At 40.9% G+C, this 19602-nt stretch overlaps 2 protein-coding genes across 2 annotated transcripts; one reads left to right on the forward strand and one right to left on the reverse strand.

Moving 5' to 3' along the window:
* The first annotated feature begins 9626 nt into the window (after window positions 1–9626).
* LOC102716045 (transmembrane 9 superfamily member 9-like) lies at window positions 9627–12512 on the forward strand. Its single transcript, XM_040525517.1, has 7 exons — window positions 9627–9827; window positions 9934–10098; window positions 10174–10283; window positions 10360–10471; window positions 10573–10685; window positions 10791–10944; window positions 11047–12512. Exons 1-7 carry the CDS (start codon window positions 9711–9713, stop codon window positions 12202–12204), a joined length of 1929 nt encoding a protein of 642 aa, XP_040381451.1. The 5' UTR covers window positions 9627–9710; the 3' UTR covers window positions 12205–12512.
* Window positions 12513–13455: 943 nt separating this feature from the next.
* Window positions 13456–17438, reverse strand: LOC102716325 (magnesium transporter MRS2-B). The gene is made up of 5 exons (XM_006656245.3): window positions 16722–17438; window positions 14566–14694; window positions 14142–14480; window positions 14004–14051; window positions 13456–13896 (listed from the first exon to the last, which is right to left on the reverse strand). The coding sequence occupies exons 1-5, from the start codon at window positions 17280–17282 to the stop codon at window positions 13666–13668; spliced, it is 1308 nt and encodes a 435-aa protein (XP_006656308.2). The 5' UTR covers window positions 17283–17438; the 3' UTR covers window positions 13456–13665.
* Window positions 17439–19602: the final 2164 nt, after the last annotated feature.

Genomic DNA, 19602 nt, shown 5'->3' on the forward strand with positions numbered 1-19602 from the left:
CCATCTACACAAGTCAAACTTTAACGCTGTTTGCTAGCTAGTGCTTAAATTGACACGCACAAAAATGGCGCAATGCGTGCAGCATGCTTGCGAAGTAACGCTAGCTAGGAAAATGTTCGTATAAGCCATTGTCGATGTAAAATTTGATGTACATGATTATCTAAAGTGACATATCATTTAAAATGTTTGAAACTAGAATAAAATACACACTCTTAATGCATAGTTTCATCTTTATAAGATTACATGAAAGATACAAGCTGTCTAGGTAACTGTGCATACATGTTTTCATCTCCATGAACTCATTTCATCTCTCTTCATTAATACGTTATCACATCATCAAAAATATCTACATAACACCCTATTTATTGCTCATAAAACTTCCATTAAGACTGACCTAAGTCGATTGAGACAAGGGCACATTATTAATTTCCTCATGATTTTTCTATATATCTATCTGCACTAGGTATAATAAAATTATATTAAGAGTGTCCATCAACTAATTAAAGTTTTGTTACTGTCGTGGAGAATTCACGTTTTTATTACGTCCCACAGCTAATTACACTTATATGGTGTTTTGTAGCAAAATTTATCTTTTTTTTCACTTATGGTCAACATAAGCCTGACTTTAACACCATTATTAATTGTATATAAACAAATCCAAGATGGTACTCCAAATACTACTATTACTTATGTTTTAGGTTATAAGATGTTTGTATATAAACAATTGGTTCATAGACGAATTCAGAAAAAACCAAACAGAGTCTGTTTAGTTCCTAATTTTTTTTTCAAAAACAACACATGGAATCTTTCGACATCTAAATGAAGCATTAAACATAGATTAAATAAAAAATAATTCTACAGTTAAGTGAGAAATTGTGAGATGAATCTTTTAAACCTAATTAGTTCATGAGTAGCCATAAGTGCTACAGTAATCCATATATACTAATGAATAATTAGGCTTAAAAGATTCTTGTTTCTGTCAAAAATCCTTTCCGACTTCCGAGAAACGAATGATGCGATAACTAAAAATTTTCGCGAAGGGCGCAGTCTAATCACCTAAAGTGGAGGGGGGCAGGAAACAATGATTAACTGATGATGATCCCACTGACCGTACTAGCAGTCAATGGACAATGGCACTCGTTTAAAATAATTTAGCAAACAGTTTAGTCCAGTTAATAACTATACCTGGTCAGAACATAACTGACCAATAATTAACGGCGTGACTGGATTATATTTAGTCGTGACTGGCCTGCTGCATCACATGCACTAATTACTCGATACAACGATGTACGGCGGTATCTAGATCATATTTAAATCAAGTGAGCATGGAAACTCGCCGGTCGTATCGATATCCAAGGTTGATTGTATATATAAAAAACGACTGATCATAATTATTGGTCGAGCGAACACTTCCACGAATTGAATCTGACTAAGAGCAAGTTCAATTATGTACAGCCAACTACTAGCTCCAATTTATCTATAGTCATTTCATACAATATCTATCTACAAAACATCAATACATAGTCCCACATGTCATACACATATTTTGTCTTGGAGCCCGTGTGCCGCTGGCTACACAAATTAGTAGCCCACCTCTCTTCTCTCCCCCTCTTATCTCTTTAAAATATGCTTATAGCTGGCTTATAGCCTGCTATTGTACCTGCTCTAAGGTCATGTTTCCAGAGTTGAATATTTTAAGGAGTAGCCGGTAAAAAAGAATCCTTCATCAAAATATAGAAAAATCGGGTTTACTTCCGATATCAAGTTTATTTCTAGACAATACTACTCTAGAGTCTTACAAACTATGGCAAGTTTCTGACTTTTAGATATTCTGTGAAAAGTTAGAGTTGCCAAAAGTTTCTTAGATATACCCTAACTATAGATAAAAAGACACTCGCATATATCTAGTAGCGCATAGTTATTTTATACTCTATCTTTTTCAAAATATACTTTTTTAGCATTTAAATCTTATTATCAAAATAAGCATTTTCACTCATACCCATGAAACTATTTGTTACATTAGTTACTTCATATGTAAAGTCATTTTCTTCACCCCATCACTCTCATTCTCATCATTGCTTATTTATCAACAGCAATCAAGTCATCTCTCCTTAGATACAATACCACATAATATTTTATTTGTGCAGGTTAGTAAAAGACATTGGTGTCGGGTATGGGCCCAACACTGGATCATGGCACAACTCATCATGGTAAGAGATCGAGGAGGCAAACGCAGCTCACCATGGATGTGCCACCGATGCTGCTAGTTGTAGGCAGAGTCATCGATCAGCCGCATCTTGGCGTCGCTCGCCACGACGTACCACCGTTCGACCCCCATTGTTACCCCTGCGCCAGAGCTCAAGCCTGATCTGATTGGACCGCGCGAGGCTTCAGAAAGAAGAGAGCCAAGAAAGATGAGGAAAATATAAGCGGGAGGAAAGGTGAGGGAGAAATTAAAGGAGTGGTTGAGGGAGAGAGCACCAGATAATATATATATATATATATATATATATATATAGCTCGCATATATAATCTTATGGGTTTTTTTAGCATCCTTAAAAAGTACAAGAATTTTAGTATAAATTTTTGGTATCTCAAGATACAGATATTTTTTTAAGGTTGGTAAAAAATCTCTAATCTTATATACTCGGTTTGGTGCTTTGCATCGGCCTCCCCCTATTGGATATCAGGGCCGGGTTTGAGGGGTAGACGATATTGATGATTATTTTCTTAGTGTGAGCCAAATCGACCACTGTTGAGGTCATCGGTGCCGGTTATTCTAGTAATGGCACTGATAGGGCATGAGATGAGATCGTGAGTTTCGATTCTTTTGTCCAACCGATGCTCATAGCTTGTCATCAGTGTCGGATTATTGGTTTGGGCCGCATGGGTGCATCAAGGGTCCTATACCTCCTATCAGTGCCAGTTTTAGGATAAATGACACTAGGAGTTGATCGAAATGAGGGGTCTGGATGCAAACTTTGCAGTGATGCAGAGGAGTACTGTTCATGCGAAGAGAACAGAAATAATTGCCATAAACAGTGCACAGACACTATAACAACAGTAACCTAAAATATTGTTTATTACTATAGCAGTAACTGCAACAGTGAATCTGATCAATCCATTTTAATCCAATGGTTGAGGGGCATACCAAATGTATTGTTCTCAAATGCAGAGGATCCCATTCCCGAAACGAGGTAGGTAGTATCTGTGGCATTGTGTTAGTATACGTTTAAACGATACAATATACTTATATTCTAACACGAATGTTGTACTTGTTAACAGCTAGCTTCTGCCTGCCTAAAAGCTAGGATGAACGAGTCAAACAGCCAATCACATCTTGAAACATCGGCTCAAATAAGACCTTATTTAGTTGCCAAAAATTTTTGATAAAAGGGTCACGTCGAATATTTGACCGGATATTGAAAGGGGTGTTCGGACATGAATGAAAAAATGAATTTCACAGCTCGTCTGGAAAACACGAGAGGAATCTTTTGAGCCTAATTGATCCGTCATTAGCATATGTTGGTTACTGTAGCACTTATGGCTGATCATATACTAATTAGACTCAAAAAATTCGTCTCACGATTTTCTCTATAACTGTGTAATTAGTTTTATTTTTATCTATGTTTATTGCTCTATTTAAGTGTGTAAAAATTTGATACGATATTTTTAGAAAAAGTTTTGAGAAACAGGTCCTAAGACTCTCTCTCTCTCTCAACCGCGACCTAATTAAACAAGTGGCTTAATTAGTACTATCGTTTTTAAGTAGACAATACCGTTCGGTCTTAGACTTACGATTGACTATTCTTTTTATTAAAAATTATATGATTGTTCCAAAAGTACTTTAAATGACATATATTTTCATTATTTATATAAATTTTAATAAGACAAAACACACATCGCAAATATATGTCAAAAAGGTGAAAAATAGCTATTAAAAACCAGGAGGAGTAACTGCTCCCTCTATCCCGAACGGAATTTATTTTAAGCCTACCTTACATATATCTATACAAAGTAAAAAACATAGAACGCTCTTTATTTTTTTTCAACCACAATATATTATCCAATACCTTTTTATATATCTATACTTTTGCCCGCTACTTCACCAAACTTGGATAAAATAATTGTTGAAAATAAAGTCTTTGAGAGACACCATATGAGTCAAAGATGAAATCTTCTTGAAATGAAGGTAGTATTATACAACTTAATTATGCTACTTGCAGCCATGCATAATTTGGTAGAAAACGCATATTTTCTCAGTCCAAAAAAACTTAGATATTAAGGGAAGACCTAATATATCAATTAAATAGATCGAACAAGGCTGGCTAGCCCACCACCTCGGGAGCTAACCAGAAGACTACTAGGTGTTTCTCTTCTCAATCCCAAAATAGGTTATCATTTTGGTAAATCAAAATTGCCAAAATAAGTGGCTAGTTTGGAGCCTATAAGAAAAGAAACCAAATTAAATAGGAAGATGCAGAAATATTTCACATCCTTTTATCATCAAAATGGTAATAGATTGATGCACGAAGGTTATTCTTTAGAGTACTAATTTGTGTGAAATTTGCTGAACTTCACCATATATGTATTTATGAAGATGATGCTACGTATATATATATGCTGTGGCCCGTACGTCGGTGGGCAACGATGATCACTGCCTCACAGCTGGTTAATTCATTAACTACAGTAATCGCATGCAATGCAGATTAGCAGCTAGCTTATCACTCTCACACACGCCGACAGAACTATTGTTCTTTAACTACATTAATTATGATACTATATATACTGCATTTGTATAGTACTCCAAGGGAGTATCTCGAAAGGAGCATATTTGGCAGGCTTAACTAACACCCGAAGAAAGTTGCTCACCTTTAGTAGTAGTATTAGTGCTAAAATAGTACTAAATCAACAGCACTTTGTAGTGCACTCATGCTGCTTAGATTACCATTAGATATGGTTGATTGTTTGGTTTATTTGAAAAAAAAGTAAAACATCATATTTTAAATAAAAAATAATTTATGGATAAAATGTTTATATACGTGTTTCTAGTGATATAAAAGTTAAGGTTAAAAAATAAATTACAATAAAAAAACTCCCAAAATATATCTAAAATTTAAGATTGGAAATTCAAATTTTGTCTTATAAGCATAAACATAAACGAAATGGGGGCTGATAACCTCTTGCATTTAGAAACGTGTCCAAGACTTGAAAGTGCAACTTTAATTTGTCTTGCCTTAGTTTAATCATATGGTATCATGCATGCAAGCATCTCTCAGTACACTACAATCAACTGTCTATAGCTTAGCTAGCTACTAGTAGTAGATAATCAAAGATCATGTCATAAGCAAAATTAACACGTATGGCTAGCTTTTCTCTCAAAAGGGCCAAAAATTAAAGGGGAATCACTACCACCATTGCGTGACATGGTTTAGAGTCTACACAAAGAAGGGAACAAATTAAGTGACTAGTCCGATTTGGAATAACATAATTTGGCTTTTTTTGAGATTGATGCCAAGAAGGGCATTGACAAATGAGTTTTAGTACATGGCTAGGCATGGAAGGCATATAGAGATGGAAGCTACAAAAATACAGTAATGCCATTTTGTTAGCTTCTAGATTGCACTAGAAAAACATAAGGATCCACACGGTCCAGTTTGTATGCTGACCCTTCGAAACGTGCATGATAGGAATTGGAGAGCCTCATATTTCCTATGCTTATACGTTAAAATTTAAAATTTTAATTTTTAAGTAGATTTTGGTTTTTTATTTGATTTTATTTTCATCGTTGGGTTTTAAATCACTAAAAATCTTTATATAAAATTTTTTTTATCATAAATTAGTTTTTATTAATAAATATGTAGTTTGGTTTTTTACTGAATAATCTAAACAGTCACCTCGTAATTTAGATACATCATTTGTCTAGGTATATAGCCATATTGTATATATGTTGAAACGGATGGACTGTATGGCATATATGTACGTGCACATATATATGTATAACAATCAGCAGGTAATATGTTGTATCAATATACCACCATGCAAATTAAATGCATATGTTGGTTGTTTTAACAAGGAAGATGATTACTTTTGGTCTCTACAAATAGACATACAATTTTTTTTGTACAATATAGATGTGATGGGAAATTAGTTCTTTGATGATATAAAAAACACATTTAGATAAAGTTGATGCTACATACACAGTATGTAGGACATATATAAAGTATTTGATATTGTGCAAGAATGTGCTCTCTTTTGCGTGCATGCTTTGCATGCATGTTCATGATTGCTGATACTCAGAGGATGAACTCCTTTTGGATGGATAAGGATTTAGGGTTAGTTAACAAGGACAATGATTGGCAAATCTGTTGGCTATTACTTTTACTTTGTATGACAAGCTTATAGCATATTGTTTTGTACAATAATGGAATAAAGATACAAATAGCAAGGACAAGCAAATCTAATGCGATGCATTGATCAGGGATGCTAGAGTAAATTAAGAGAAAAAAAATGAGAGGCCCTAGAGGATAAGGCTCAAGCTCTAATCCTCATGTAAATCTCTTGCAAGAGGCATGTAGATATATGGCATCCGTACATGCATAAAGTTATCTGACACCGGTCAGTAACAGGAAGTACACTGGCTAGCTAGCTCAGATCAGATGGCTAGGGTTATTTAGACGAGACTAAACTATTAAATATAGACTAATAAAAAAACTAATTTCATAAATAAGTGGTAATCCGCGGGACAAATTTTTTAAGCCTAATTAATCCATAATTAGAGCATGTTTACTGTAGCATCACATAGACTAATCATGGATTAATTAGGCTCAATAGATTCGTCTCGCGAATTAGTCCAAGATTATAGATAGGTTTTATTAATAGTATACGTTCACTATTTATAATAAGCGTCCAAACATTCGATGGGACAAGAGACTAAAAATAAGTCTCTTATCCCAAACACCACCTAAGATCATTGTTCGTTAAAGTTCAGTAAAGAAAATTTTAAGTTCGTGTAGCATCAGGAATTTTTTTAAACCTTTTTAATAAATAATTTTATTACTAAACCTCGAGTGAAAATATTTTTACCGTACGAACATTTTGGCTTCAGGCTTGTCACGCCAGTGTCGATGGCACGCCTAATACTCTGCGTAGCAGCGTTGTCTTAACACGTTAATGTTGGTGGCATGGTTAAATGGTTGATACGGTAAAAATATTTTCTTTCGAGGTTTAGTAATAAAATTATTTATTTAAAAGGTTAAAATATAAAAGAAGTCCGTAGAATCATTACTCAAAAAAGAAACTGCTGCAAGACTGGATGTGCTCTCCGAATTTTCCAGGGCCCAGCATCCCTTTAGGCCCAACAACAAGCTGGGCTGCTCAAACATGCCGGCCTTATCACTCGGCCCAAGTGAGGTTACTCCAGAACTCTCCAGGTCCCCAAGTGTAGTACACTACTAAACTAAAAATCACACTAATAACGCACTAATTAGTGTGATGTTGTAATCCAATTTCAGGAGGCTCTCATGATCTCATCCACTTCATTTTTGTGATGCTCTGTGTCTGTCAGCTTGAGATCAGTGAGATCCATAGATGAGATACCAACTTTGTGTTGCTATCTATCACTTGTTTGTAGTGGACTACCAGCTCGCCCATTACTGCAGGAAAAAAAGAAAAAGCAAACTCAGTTTGGCTCGCAGAAGAGCAAAGCTGGCAGTTTGGAAGAGGTCCACATTGGTAAGCACCATATTGTCACCTAACAAGAATATGATAATGTGTTGCCAGAATCTACTAGTTGCTTTGACTGCTTGTGTACTTGCCGGAAGTTTAGCATTCTGGTCGAGGAAGTGGGTGGTCTCCAGGGTTTCCGAAACCACGGTTACCGTGACGATTATCGCGGTAATCGTGCTCTCCACGGAGGCATGTTTTGCTAAGCTGCGGTAACAGAGTTTAAATTTGAAGAGAATTTAAAAAAATTGAGGAAATTTAATAAAAAAAATATATGTTGTATATGTTGATATATAATGTAGTTTTGTCAAAGAAATTCATGAAAAAAAATGTATTTTCGGCATAATTAAAAATCATAAGCAAGAATTTCGGGAAACAAAATTAAAAAATAGCCTATTGCAAATAATATTTCATAGGAAGATGGTTAAGAATATTTTATCATTATTAATTTACACTAGACACTAGGGTACATAATGTTGAAATACAAATATACAATGATGGATATATGAAAAATATGTATGGAGAAAAATTATACGTGCACGTTAGTAATAATTGGTAGTAGTTATAGTTGTGATACGGCAATCAAAATGAAGTTATTACTTGTTATTGGTGTGAATTATTTGGTGAATGGTGATATGAGTCATATGACGGTGTATGTTTGTATGTTGCAATATCAAGAATTTAGAAAATGTCATATGAAAATTTTCTTGTTTTCTCTGAAACATGTTCTATTTTCCTATTTTTCTTATGTCACAACTCACAAATATAGTCAGAAAATATTTTCCTATTTTTCATGTATTTTTTTAAGATTTTTTAAGATTTTTTTGCATTTGACATCATACCCACGGTTTCCTCGCGGTAACCGCGGTTTTGGCTGCAAAAACCGCACGGAAAACCATGGTTTCCGCCGTTCTCATGCGCTGTTTCATTACTGCCCGAAACCGCGCGGTAACCGCGTTTACCATGCGGTTTTGAATTCAAATTTTTTGTTTTCAAATTCGTTGCGGGTTTTGCGGTTTTTACGGTTACCTTGTGGGATTCGCGGGAGCGCGGTACCGTGGTTTTCGCGGCGGTAACGGTAAGGAGAACCCTGGTGGTCTCCTTCTACTTGCCCAATCTTTTGAAGCTTTGATCCATTTTTTATATTATAATATAAGATGTTTTAATCGCATTAAGATTTATCCAATTATCAATTAATGAATGTTTTTAAATTTATGTATAGGGTTCATTATAATGTATATAGCGCGTGTAATATGAAACGGAGAGGTTGCTGTTGAATTTTAGTATGAGGTTTAACCATTTGTATTATTAGAAAACTTATTTTAAAAATATAAATTACCCTTAGTTTATTTAAGTTACAACAAAATAAACAGAACTCACATAATATGTTTAATAAGATGAATGATTAAATCTGATGCTAAAAACAAAAGCACACCATCTATCAAAAATCTGATGCAAATTTAGTACCATAATCGTAAAATAATGATATAGGCGTAGTAATATACTGCAAATGTGCCTATATTTCGGGTTGGTGTACTCCGCTACACTAGCAGTATCAAACAGACATGAAAAAATTATTAAAGTGTGAGAATTTGGGAAAAAAAGAAAAGAACAAGAAGAAGAGGAAAACGTTACGGAACGCCTTACCGTTGACCAACCCACTGGAGCCCCAGCGACACACCCGTGCGCCGTCGATCTGCACCGAGATTCGCGACCCCCCAGTGGGCCCCACCCTCTGACAGCCCGCCCACGGCGGCAAGTACGAGAGAGGGGGGCGGCGAGGCCCGCGCCCGCGAACCGCACCGAGCGCGCGGGCCCACCTGCCAGCCTCACAGCCCGGGCCCCCCACACCACCACCACCTCGCCTTCTCTCTCTCTCCGTTGGGGGGCGAGCCCGTCAAACCCAAGCAAAGCGGCCGCGGCCGGCGACGACCTCTCCCCCTCCTCCTCCTCGTGAGCTCCGAGGTCGCCGACGCCTCCCGCCCATGGCGACCCACGAGCCGCTCTCCCTGGCGCTCGTCCTCGTCGTCGCCGTCCTGGCCCTCGCCGGCGCCGCCCGAGGGTTCTACCTCCCCGGCGTCGCCCCCCGCGACTTCCGCAAGGTAGGGTAACGAACAATCATTTTCTTTCTTTCTTGATGGCTATGGCGCGGCGAGGCTCGCGAGCTAAACTGGTGGTTTGGGGTTTGGGGTTGGGGTTGGGGTGCAGAAGGACCAGCTCGCGGTGAAGGTGAACCAGCTGAGCTCCATCAAGACGCAGCTGCCCTACTCCTACTACTCCCTCCCCTTCTGCCGCCCGGGCACCATCGTCGACAGCGCCGAGAACCTCGGCGAGGTCCTCCGCGGCGACCGCATCGAGAACTCCCTCTACGTGGTCAGTGCCCTGCCCTCCTCGCATTTGGTCGCTCAACTGTGTTGAGCGAAAACTCTGACGATCTCTCCGTTGCAGTTCGAGATGAGGGAGCCGAGGCTGTGCCTGATCGTCTGCCGGACCGTGCTGAGCCATGAGGGTGCCAAGGATTTCGAGGAGAAGATCGACGACGAGTACCGCATAAACATGTCCGAGAAGAAAATTTTTTCTAATTTCTTGCTTTGCTCGGCTTGTCTTGGATCTTACTGTCCGTGTTCATTGCAGGATTCTTGACAACCTTCCTCTGGTCGTCCCGATCAAGAGGATGGATGATCACGAGGCGCCTACGGTTTATCAGCACGGCGTCCATGTCGGCGTCAAGGGCCAGTACTCCGGGGTGAGTGATGATCATCGCCCGTCTGATTGCTCGATCGCTGATGCATTGAGACCTGTGTGATATTCAGAACCATACTCTCAATTGGGTTTCAAATGATGCAGAGCAATGAGGAGAAACACTTCATCCACAACCACTTCTCGTTCCTGGTGAAGTATCACAGGGATGAGAACACGGATCTTGCCAGGATCGTGGCGTTTGAGGTCAAACCATTCAGGTTTGTGTGTTCTACTGCACTTGTGGCGTATGATGATGCTCAATGACACTTTGATGCAGTGATGCTCATACTAAGATCAGCTTATTGTGTCCCCTATGTATGCAGCGTCAAGCATGAATATGATGGTGATTGGAAGGACAGCGAGACCCGGCTCAAGACCTGCGATCCGCACTCGCGACGCCTCGTCGTGGACTCCGATTCGCCTCAAGAAGTGGAGGCCGGCAAGGAGATCATCTTCAGCTACGATGTCAACTTCGAGGTGATTCTACAATCTCAAGCTGCTGTGAGCATGTCATTCTGTAGATAGATCATTCAGTTTCAGATGCATTGGTGTGTCGTCCATGGCGGATGATGTGTTCAGGAGAGTGACATCAAGTGGGCGTCGCGCTGGGACAGCTACCTGCTGATGACGGACGATCAGATCCACTGGTTCTCCATCGTGAACTCGCTGATGATCGTGCTGTTCTTGTCGGGGATGCTGGCCATGATCATGCTGAGGACGCTGTACAGGGACATCTCCAAGTACAACCAGCTGGAGAGCCAGGAGGAGGCGCAGGAGGAGACCGGGTGGAAGCTGGTGCACGGCGACGTGTTCCGGCCGCCGGCGCGCGCCGACCTGCTGTGCGTGTACGTGGGCACGGGGGTGCAGTTCTTCGGGATGCTGCTGGTGACGCTGCTCTTCGCCATCCTGGGGCTCCTGTCGCCGTCGAATAGGGGCGGGCTCATGACGGCGATGCTGCTCGTGTGGGCGTTCATGGGCGTGCTCGCCGGGTACGCGGCGGCGCGGCTGCACAGGGCGTTCCGGGGCACGGAGTGGAAGAAGGTGACGCTGAGGACGGCGCTGATGTTCCCCGGCGCGGCGTTCGCGGTGTTCTTCGTGCTGAACGCGCTCATATGGGGGGAGAGGTCGTCCGGCGCCGTGCCCTTCACCACCATGACCGCGCTGGTGCTGCTCTGGTTCGGCATCTCCGTGCCGCTGGTGTTCGCGGGGAGCTACCTCGGGTTCAAGCAGCCGGCGATGGAGGACCCCGTGCGGACGAACAAGATCCCGCGGCCGATCCCGGAGCAGCCGTGGTACATGAACCCGGCCGTGTCGGTGCTCATCGGCGGGATCCTCCCCTTCGGCGCCGTGTTCATCGAGCTCTTCTTCATCCTCACCTCCATCTGGCTCCACCAGTTCTACTACATCTTCGGCTTCCTCTTCCTCGTCTTCGCCATCCTCGTCGTCACCTGCGCCGAGATCGCCGTCGTGCTCTGCTACTTCCAGCTCTGCGGCGAGGACTACGAGTGGTGGTGGAGGTCCTACCTCACCGCCGGCTCGTCGGCGCTCTACCTCTTCCTCTACGCCGCCTTCTACTTCTTCACCAAGCTCGACATCACCAAGGTCGTCTCCGGCGTGCTCTACTTCGGCTACATGCTCATCGCCTCCTACGCCTTCTTCGTCCTCACCGGCACCATCGGCTTCTTCGCCTGCTTCTGCTTCACTCGCCTCATCTACTCCTCCGTCAAGATCGACTAGACCCCTAATTACCTTGCTCTTGTTTTCAGACAATATCAGAGTTAATTAGCTTTCGACAATCTAATTAATTACCCTGCCTGCTTCTTCACAGTTTAGTTAAAAGTTCCAGTAACTTTTGATGTGTAATCTTACTACATACTTACATTAATCACACACAGCTTTCTGATAGTTATCAGAAGATGTAACCGCAAGCATTTGTATTGGATTAGTTCCCATCATCTTTGGCACATAGTAGCTGGGATTGCAAGGGTATAAAGAAATGATTTAACTGTAAAGATGAAATTTTGTTTAAAAAATCAAATCGAGGAGTTCAGAAAACCTAAATATCCTAAACCGTTGGATTCGAACGGGTTTTGTATTGTCCAAGCCAAATCCTCTTCACAATGTAAGAAGAGATGACAGAAAGAGGAGATTTTGATCATGGACAACATGACGCATACACTAATAAGCACAAGACAGTTTACATGGCGATCGACAGGCAAAGGGGAGATTATTATTCAAGCGAGTGATTACTGATAAGCTAGGTGATTAGCGATCTCCTTCTAAGGCCGGGGAACCGGCTGGTCCCCTTGCCTGCCCTGGCCCTCCTTCCCCTTGAACATAAAGTAGGCGACGCCGACGAGGAGGAGGCCGCCGGCGGCGAGCGTCGTTGGGTTGTAGCGCCGCAGCGGGCTGGACGGGTGCGACGCCGACGACGCACGCTTGAGAGGGTCCTCGGCCATGGACGCCCACGCCCTCATCTTCTCCGGCCACATGATCGCCGGCGACGGCGATCCTCTCGGTGTCTATCTCCACTAAAGCTTTCTTCGCTCACCTTTGTTGCGGCTGCTATGCGTTGATGAGGCTGCAACCCGCAGCCGTCTGGCTTTTTTATTGACGTGGCTACGTTAAGCGGCAGGGTGGCATGCGTGAGGTGACACGTGGACGCCGGTCACCTCCACGTGGCGGAGGGCCAGCGTCAGGTCACAGCCTCCAGCTCCTTCTCGTCGTTCGTTTGGTATTTTCAGAAATAAAACTTCTATAAACATGTTATTTAGTAATTTAAAAATAAAGATAGAAAAATAAATTATAATATAATTGTTCTAAAATCAATAATTGTTCTAAAATCAACCCTAAATATAAAAATTTAAAGTTTAACATGCAAGCACAGCTGACGAAAAGATGCAGCTGAACGTTTAGCTCTAGTTGTATAGTAGTCAAACAACATATTGCAGAAGATTTTACAAAGGAACAATAGTAAGAAAGCAGAAATTTCTTCTGTGATTGATTAATCTTATTTCTTATATGCCACCCCCATTTTAGTAGAGGCCTCGTAGTATGAAAATTTTGTTTCTCATTCAATTTCTTTGGTAGGTATGCTGTAGAATTCTAAAAGAATGGTAATTTACATCGGCAGAAATTTCAGGCTTCTGGTCAGGTACCTGAACAGCGTAGATTCGATGATCCTATGGAAGCTATGATCTACAGGGGCATCAGCCTTTTGTACTTGAAGAACCATAGGAAGCCGCAGAAGATGAAAGCGCCGACCACTCCAGTGATGATGAGGGTCCACTGGAATGCATTCTCTATGCTGAAAACAGAAGTCTCGAAGTTCATCCCAAATACCCCAGCAACCACTCCAAAAATAGCGACTACAAATGTCGCTGTTGTGAGCAAAAGTTCAAATTGGATCAGCTGGTTTCGAACATTATCCTGGAAGCACAAATAGGTTCATGGAATATAAATTAGTACTGATACATAGTGTGCAGGATGCCGAGGTGATGACTGTATTGTTGAGGGTAAGAAAGTTGCAGATTTACCAACTGAATGTTGATAAAATCTTCAGTGTCATCAATGTACTCCTTCAGCTGAAAGAAAGAAAAAAAAATCAGCGATCGTCTAGCTCCTAGTAAAAAAATAACAGGATTAATTGGGATTTGAGATAGGTGGCTCATTACTGATGTTAGCTTGTTGAGACTACTGTCGATGACGACGAAATATGCTTCCAATAACATTTCCAGCTCTTGAATATGTTCTGTTGCTGTGTTATCTGAGCTCTTCACACTGTCATGTCTGCTCCTACACAAGCTGAAAGCTTTCTCCAACTTCCGTGATTCTGTGGGAGATGAGACTGGCGATACAGGAGCTGAAGCTGATGTCCCAGCACCTACTGAATTGTAGCCCAACAAAGACTGGTCGCCATAGAAGGATGATTCCATTCTCAACTTCTTCTCAGTGAGATACATCTCGGCCATATCTCCATCGTCATCCATTAGCTGCTCTATCTCATCCCTGACCTATTGAAAGATACAATGCCAATTGGACAGTACGTCAAATGATTATCTGAAAGTAGAAAGTGGCATATAGATCATATGCAAATACCTTCTGAACTCTTCTCGTCAAAGCAACTAGTCTACTTTTTAATCGCCGGACACGTTCCAAATTCAGTGTACTGATTTTGGATGTCAGCTCATCTAACAAGGGATATGCTTCAATTTCCAATTCAGCCGCCTGCAAAAGAGAAGAGAAAAAAAGTTACTCATATCCTAAGTTAAACAGCTCTAAACAAAAATAGCATATTTTACATATACCACATTGAACAGGTAAGAGGGTCTAATTTTCAATAGCCAGACATGTTCCAAATTCAATACCAGCAAAATACACGAGATTGGTAGTAAAGCAGCATTTTTGTTAGCTGATGATGCATATCCTCTAAGCTAACATTGATTTTCCCAAGAACGAGAAGCATCGATTTTAACTATGAGGCATCTAACCTTTTACCACAAAAGATGCTAAAACCTTAATCAATGGTCAAGGATGCTGTCCACTTATAGCCTGTATAAAAACAGAATTCCTAAGAGCTAAAGTACGTAAGGCTCTATTGATCATATGAACAGTTCTTTAAAATATTTATAGCTGACTACTACTGTATTCTCTTTTTCTAAACCCAAAGAAGAATTAACAATATTGGAAACTCCTATCCAATCTCGATAAATCATACCGAATTAAAGCGGAAACATGCAGCACAGCAAGAGACAATCAGGCTCTGTTTCGAAATCAGGAATTGTGAATAATAGTTGTCATTTACAGTAAAGCTTCACTGTTACGATTACCAAAAAAATGTTAACCAATAAATTAATTACTTTACTAAAAGTGGCATGTTAAATTTTTCATATAAAATCAACAAGAGGAAAACCAACTCCACTCACCCTGTCAGTTCCCCACTCCCATCCCAATTTCCAAATATGCGGCTAGGTGAAGTCACTGTACTCATGAGGTAATAACTTCAAAGACAAGAATAGTATTTCTTGCTCTAGCAGAGAACAAAAATAGTAGCATCGCTGTTACACATTTTTCTTAACTGTTCACATTGGCTTTTGCCCAACTGATGAAAGACAGACACTTCAACCCCTATGAGATAACCATAAAATAACAACCAAGCTAAAGCAGCTATATACATCTATAAAGAAATGTTACAATTATGACTCAAGAAGATATACCTAATCGCAAAGGATTTACAGGTCAGGAGTTTAAAGGACAAAAGTATCTTTCTTTGTTCTCATAAGTCATAAACAGCAATAGGCATGAACGAAACTGCATGTGGAAGAAAAGAATCTACACATAAAAAGGTACTGACTTTTGAAAAGTATTATATTATATTGTAAATGTTGTGTTTGCATTGTATGCACAAAATCTAGCTAATCTCGTTCTAAAGCAACATAATTTATTTTCAACATTTACAGCAACCGACCTAACTATTAGCACAAAAGGACCAACTCTGAATCAGCAAGAGAAACCGGCAGAAGGTACTATCCAGAAATTGCTTAAAGCAAATTCGCCATTTGCTCATAATTTTAAATCAGATAGAAGAACTCTTTTGGTCAGACTGAACAATCAGATTGTTGCCAACAATGGATGGCAATGTTGATTGATCCTGAAAAGGGAAACGAAGTATTTCACAATCTCCTTCGATCAGGAGAAGCTAACACAGAGTCACACAAACTTGTTCTACTTTTGTGTTCTATACTAACCTCATATATCACAAAATTAGTTCTGGAATTGTATGATTATAATCACAGCTCATAAACCTACTAAATGAAAGAATTGTAGCCATCCTGGCATATCAGATATGAACTAGACCAACAGTGACCTCAAAAACTCCGTTCCAATCCACACCTAACAAGATATAGAGGAACCAATCTTTCTTGTCTGCTAGGAAACAAGAACTTAATAATATATGATCATCATAAGTTCATGACCCATATAAGATATAGTAACTGTCTAACTGACGGTGATGAAAAAACTGCAAAGAGGAAACTTTCGAACGTGAACTGAATTCACGCGAGCAGCCAAAGCAAATTTTGTGAAATGACAAGACTTGATTTCAGTAGATATGCACCAGCTGAAACGGCTCTGATTCAGGTATAAAATTATAGCAAAAGGTCGCGACATAGAATGGCATAATCGTATTCGTACGATGAAAAGGTTTCCATACAGCAAAAAAAGAAAAAGAAAGAAATTTGGACGGCGTCGGTCACCTGTGCATCGAGGAAGGAGCAGGCAGCCTCGAGGGAGAGCTCGAGCGCCCGGAATTCGAAGGGGAGATCGTCGCCCTCGGCGCGCTGGAGGAGGCGGCGCTGCAGCTCGGCGGCGTACTGGAGGACGTAGCTATCGAGGGAGTTGAGGAGGAGCACCTCATCGGCGGTGATGACGCACCGGATCTGCTCCAGGTTGACGACGATAGCGCGCTCCCTCCCGAGGATCGTGGAGGGGTACACGAAGAGCGGGTCGAGGAGGCGGAGGTCGCGGGCAGGGAGCTCGCACCGCCGCATCATGGTGGCCTTGTCGACCTCCAGCGTCTGCACGGAGGCCGTGGCGGCGTCCACCCGGATCCAGCTCCGCGTGCCCCCGCCGCGCTTCTTGAGGTTGGGGACGTCGAGCCCCCCCGGGAAGCGGCGGCCGGGGCCCGCGGCGGCGACCCCGGGGGGAGCCGACGGGAGGGACGGGGAGGACAGCGACGCGGCGTGCCCCTGCCCCCGCTGGTGGAGGAGGAGCGGCTGCTTGACGGAGTCCGCCGCAGCGGCGCCGGCGGCCGCCATGGCGCTCGGCGGCGGCGACGGCGAGCGACTGATTGGTCCGGCGGCGGCGGTGCCCCTTTTTGCGTATGGGCCCCTGGAGAAGCCGCAAATTCGGTTCGCGTCTCGCGCGGCGCGAATAGCGTGGATTTTGTGGTGGTGGTGTGGAGTCGAAAGGCTTTGAGGCGAACGAGGATTTTGTGTGTACTTTTTAGATAATAAAAAAGGTATTTTGTTTTTAGTTTACTAGTGTTTTTTCCTCTTTCCTTTTGTTTTCTTTATTGAGATGGATACTCTTTTTTTTTTCTCGATGCTGGAACAGGCGGGTAGATGATATAATACGCAATGTGAAGAGACACGCGACACATTTGTGGTCAAGTCCATAGAAGTAGAGTAACAAATAATAACACATTTGTAATATTGATTATCTTGTGACTGTCTCCAAAATCCTATATATATTAAACGTTTTGGTTTTGAAACCATCGGAGTAGTAGCCATGTGATTTGGTGATAGCCATGGGAGGGAGATGGTCGAGAACCTCCAGCCAAAAACACTGGACACATTCTCGAGGGACATCTCTATTTCTACGTGTAAAAATAAATTATATAAAAATTATTTTAAGAAATTAGATTAATCTATTTCTTAATTTTGCAATAGCTAATACTAATTAATTATGTGTTAATAGTTTTTCTCGTTTTGCGTATGCTAATTAACGCTCCCCCTCCCCACACCTTGCGAACCCCACTATGTGCGATGTGGTTTACTTGGACACATATACTACATATAGGGGTGGATAGAAAGCTTGTGGCTCATTGGCTCGCTCGACTTATGAAAAACTTGGCTCGGCTCATTTCATTTTTCTAATGAGCCGAGCTAACATTTTAGCTCGTTAGAGATAACGAGCCAGCTCGAGCTGGCTCGTGAGCTGCTCGCGAGCCTAACGAGCTAGACCAAAAACACAAGATTCACCGGTGTTCATTGATTTCACCCTGTAATGCATGTGTTCATTACTTCATAGGTTCACCATGTGATTTGTTAGTTCAAACTTTAATATTTAAATACAATTTCATATGATTTGTATATTTGAAATGAAAATTTACTTGTATAACCTATTGAAAAATTGTTTAGGTTAACTTTTTATGCATGGCTCACGAGCTTAACGAGCCAGCTCAAGCTTTATAACGAGTCGAGCCGAGCTAGGTTTTTAGCTCGTTATGATAACGAGCTGAGCCGAGCCAACTCGTTATCTTAACGAGCTGGACCGAGCCGAGCCGAGCTGGCTCGTTATCCAGCCCTAACTACATACTACGTAGAGATCAATCGGTAGTAAAACTCATGCTTGAATAAATTTTATCGGCCATCTTAAAATTACCATTGTTCCCAAGAGAGACTATATGACTTTTCCAAACAAAAATTGTGCACGTAGCAAGCCAATCACATGGTAACTTATTACCATCAAAATTTCAAACTTATAGCAAATTAGCAAAAATTACGTCAAAAGGTTACCCCAGTTTTTCTATGGATGAATATATAATAAATTATATATCTTTCTCACAATATTTCGGGATGGATACGAATAAGTTAATTGTTACAATGGTGAAAGGTTGTTTTAAAAGTACTATTTTATTTTAAGATTCTTATATATAGGAAACTTTTGTAAAACCGTACCAGTTAAGAGCTCAAAAAATGTTACCGTGATGCTCGGTTTAAAATTTAGCTTATAAACAGAAGCATAAGAAAAAAGATGATGGGTTTGATAATTAAGACTCACGGTTTACTGTCAACATCTGACAGCAAAGTATGGCAATCAGCAGCTTGCATTGCATATTTGCTATTAACAGTTCTCTACAAGAATAATCTGGCAAACTGGCAAAGGAAAAGATAAATGGAGCAGCAAGGTATGGAGATCCTCCACAAGTGCATCCACTTTAATTGGAATCTCAAATATATATGATAGGTTAGGTAAGGAAAAAGATAGCTAGATGCATGCCTGATTATAGGTTAAGTAAGACAAAGATAACTGAAGTTTATAAAAGGTTAAACCAAAGAGCAAGAACAGAAAATGAAATCAGATTTACAGTTAAAAAAAAACGTGATGCATATGTAAGTGTAAAATAATGTAGAAGATGCATTATCAGGTTATTACAACTATTGTGTAGTTAAACTCCAGAGTCATCAGTCATGACGTAGATCCTTGAAAAATTATGCAATTATGCATTCGATGAGGAAATAAAGCACCACTTCGTTTAATAGTAGTACTAGCTACAGCTTCTGAGAATAATTGGTTCCGGCCGTTTCAGAAAGAAGATATGGTTCCAATCTGTTTCAAAAAGATCCCTGTCAA

Source organism: Oryza brachyantha, chromosome 6 (genome assembly GCF_000231095.2).
Source record: "Oryza brachyantha chromosome 6, ObraRS2, whole genome shotgun sequence".
In the NCBI taxonomy this organism is placed as follows: Eukaryota; Viridiplantae; Streptophyta; class Magnoliopsida; order Poales; family Poaceae; genus Oryza; species Oryza brachyantha.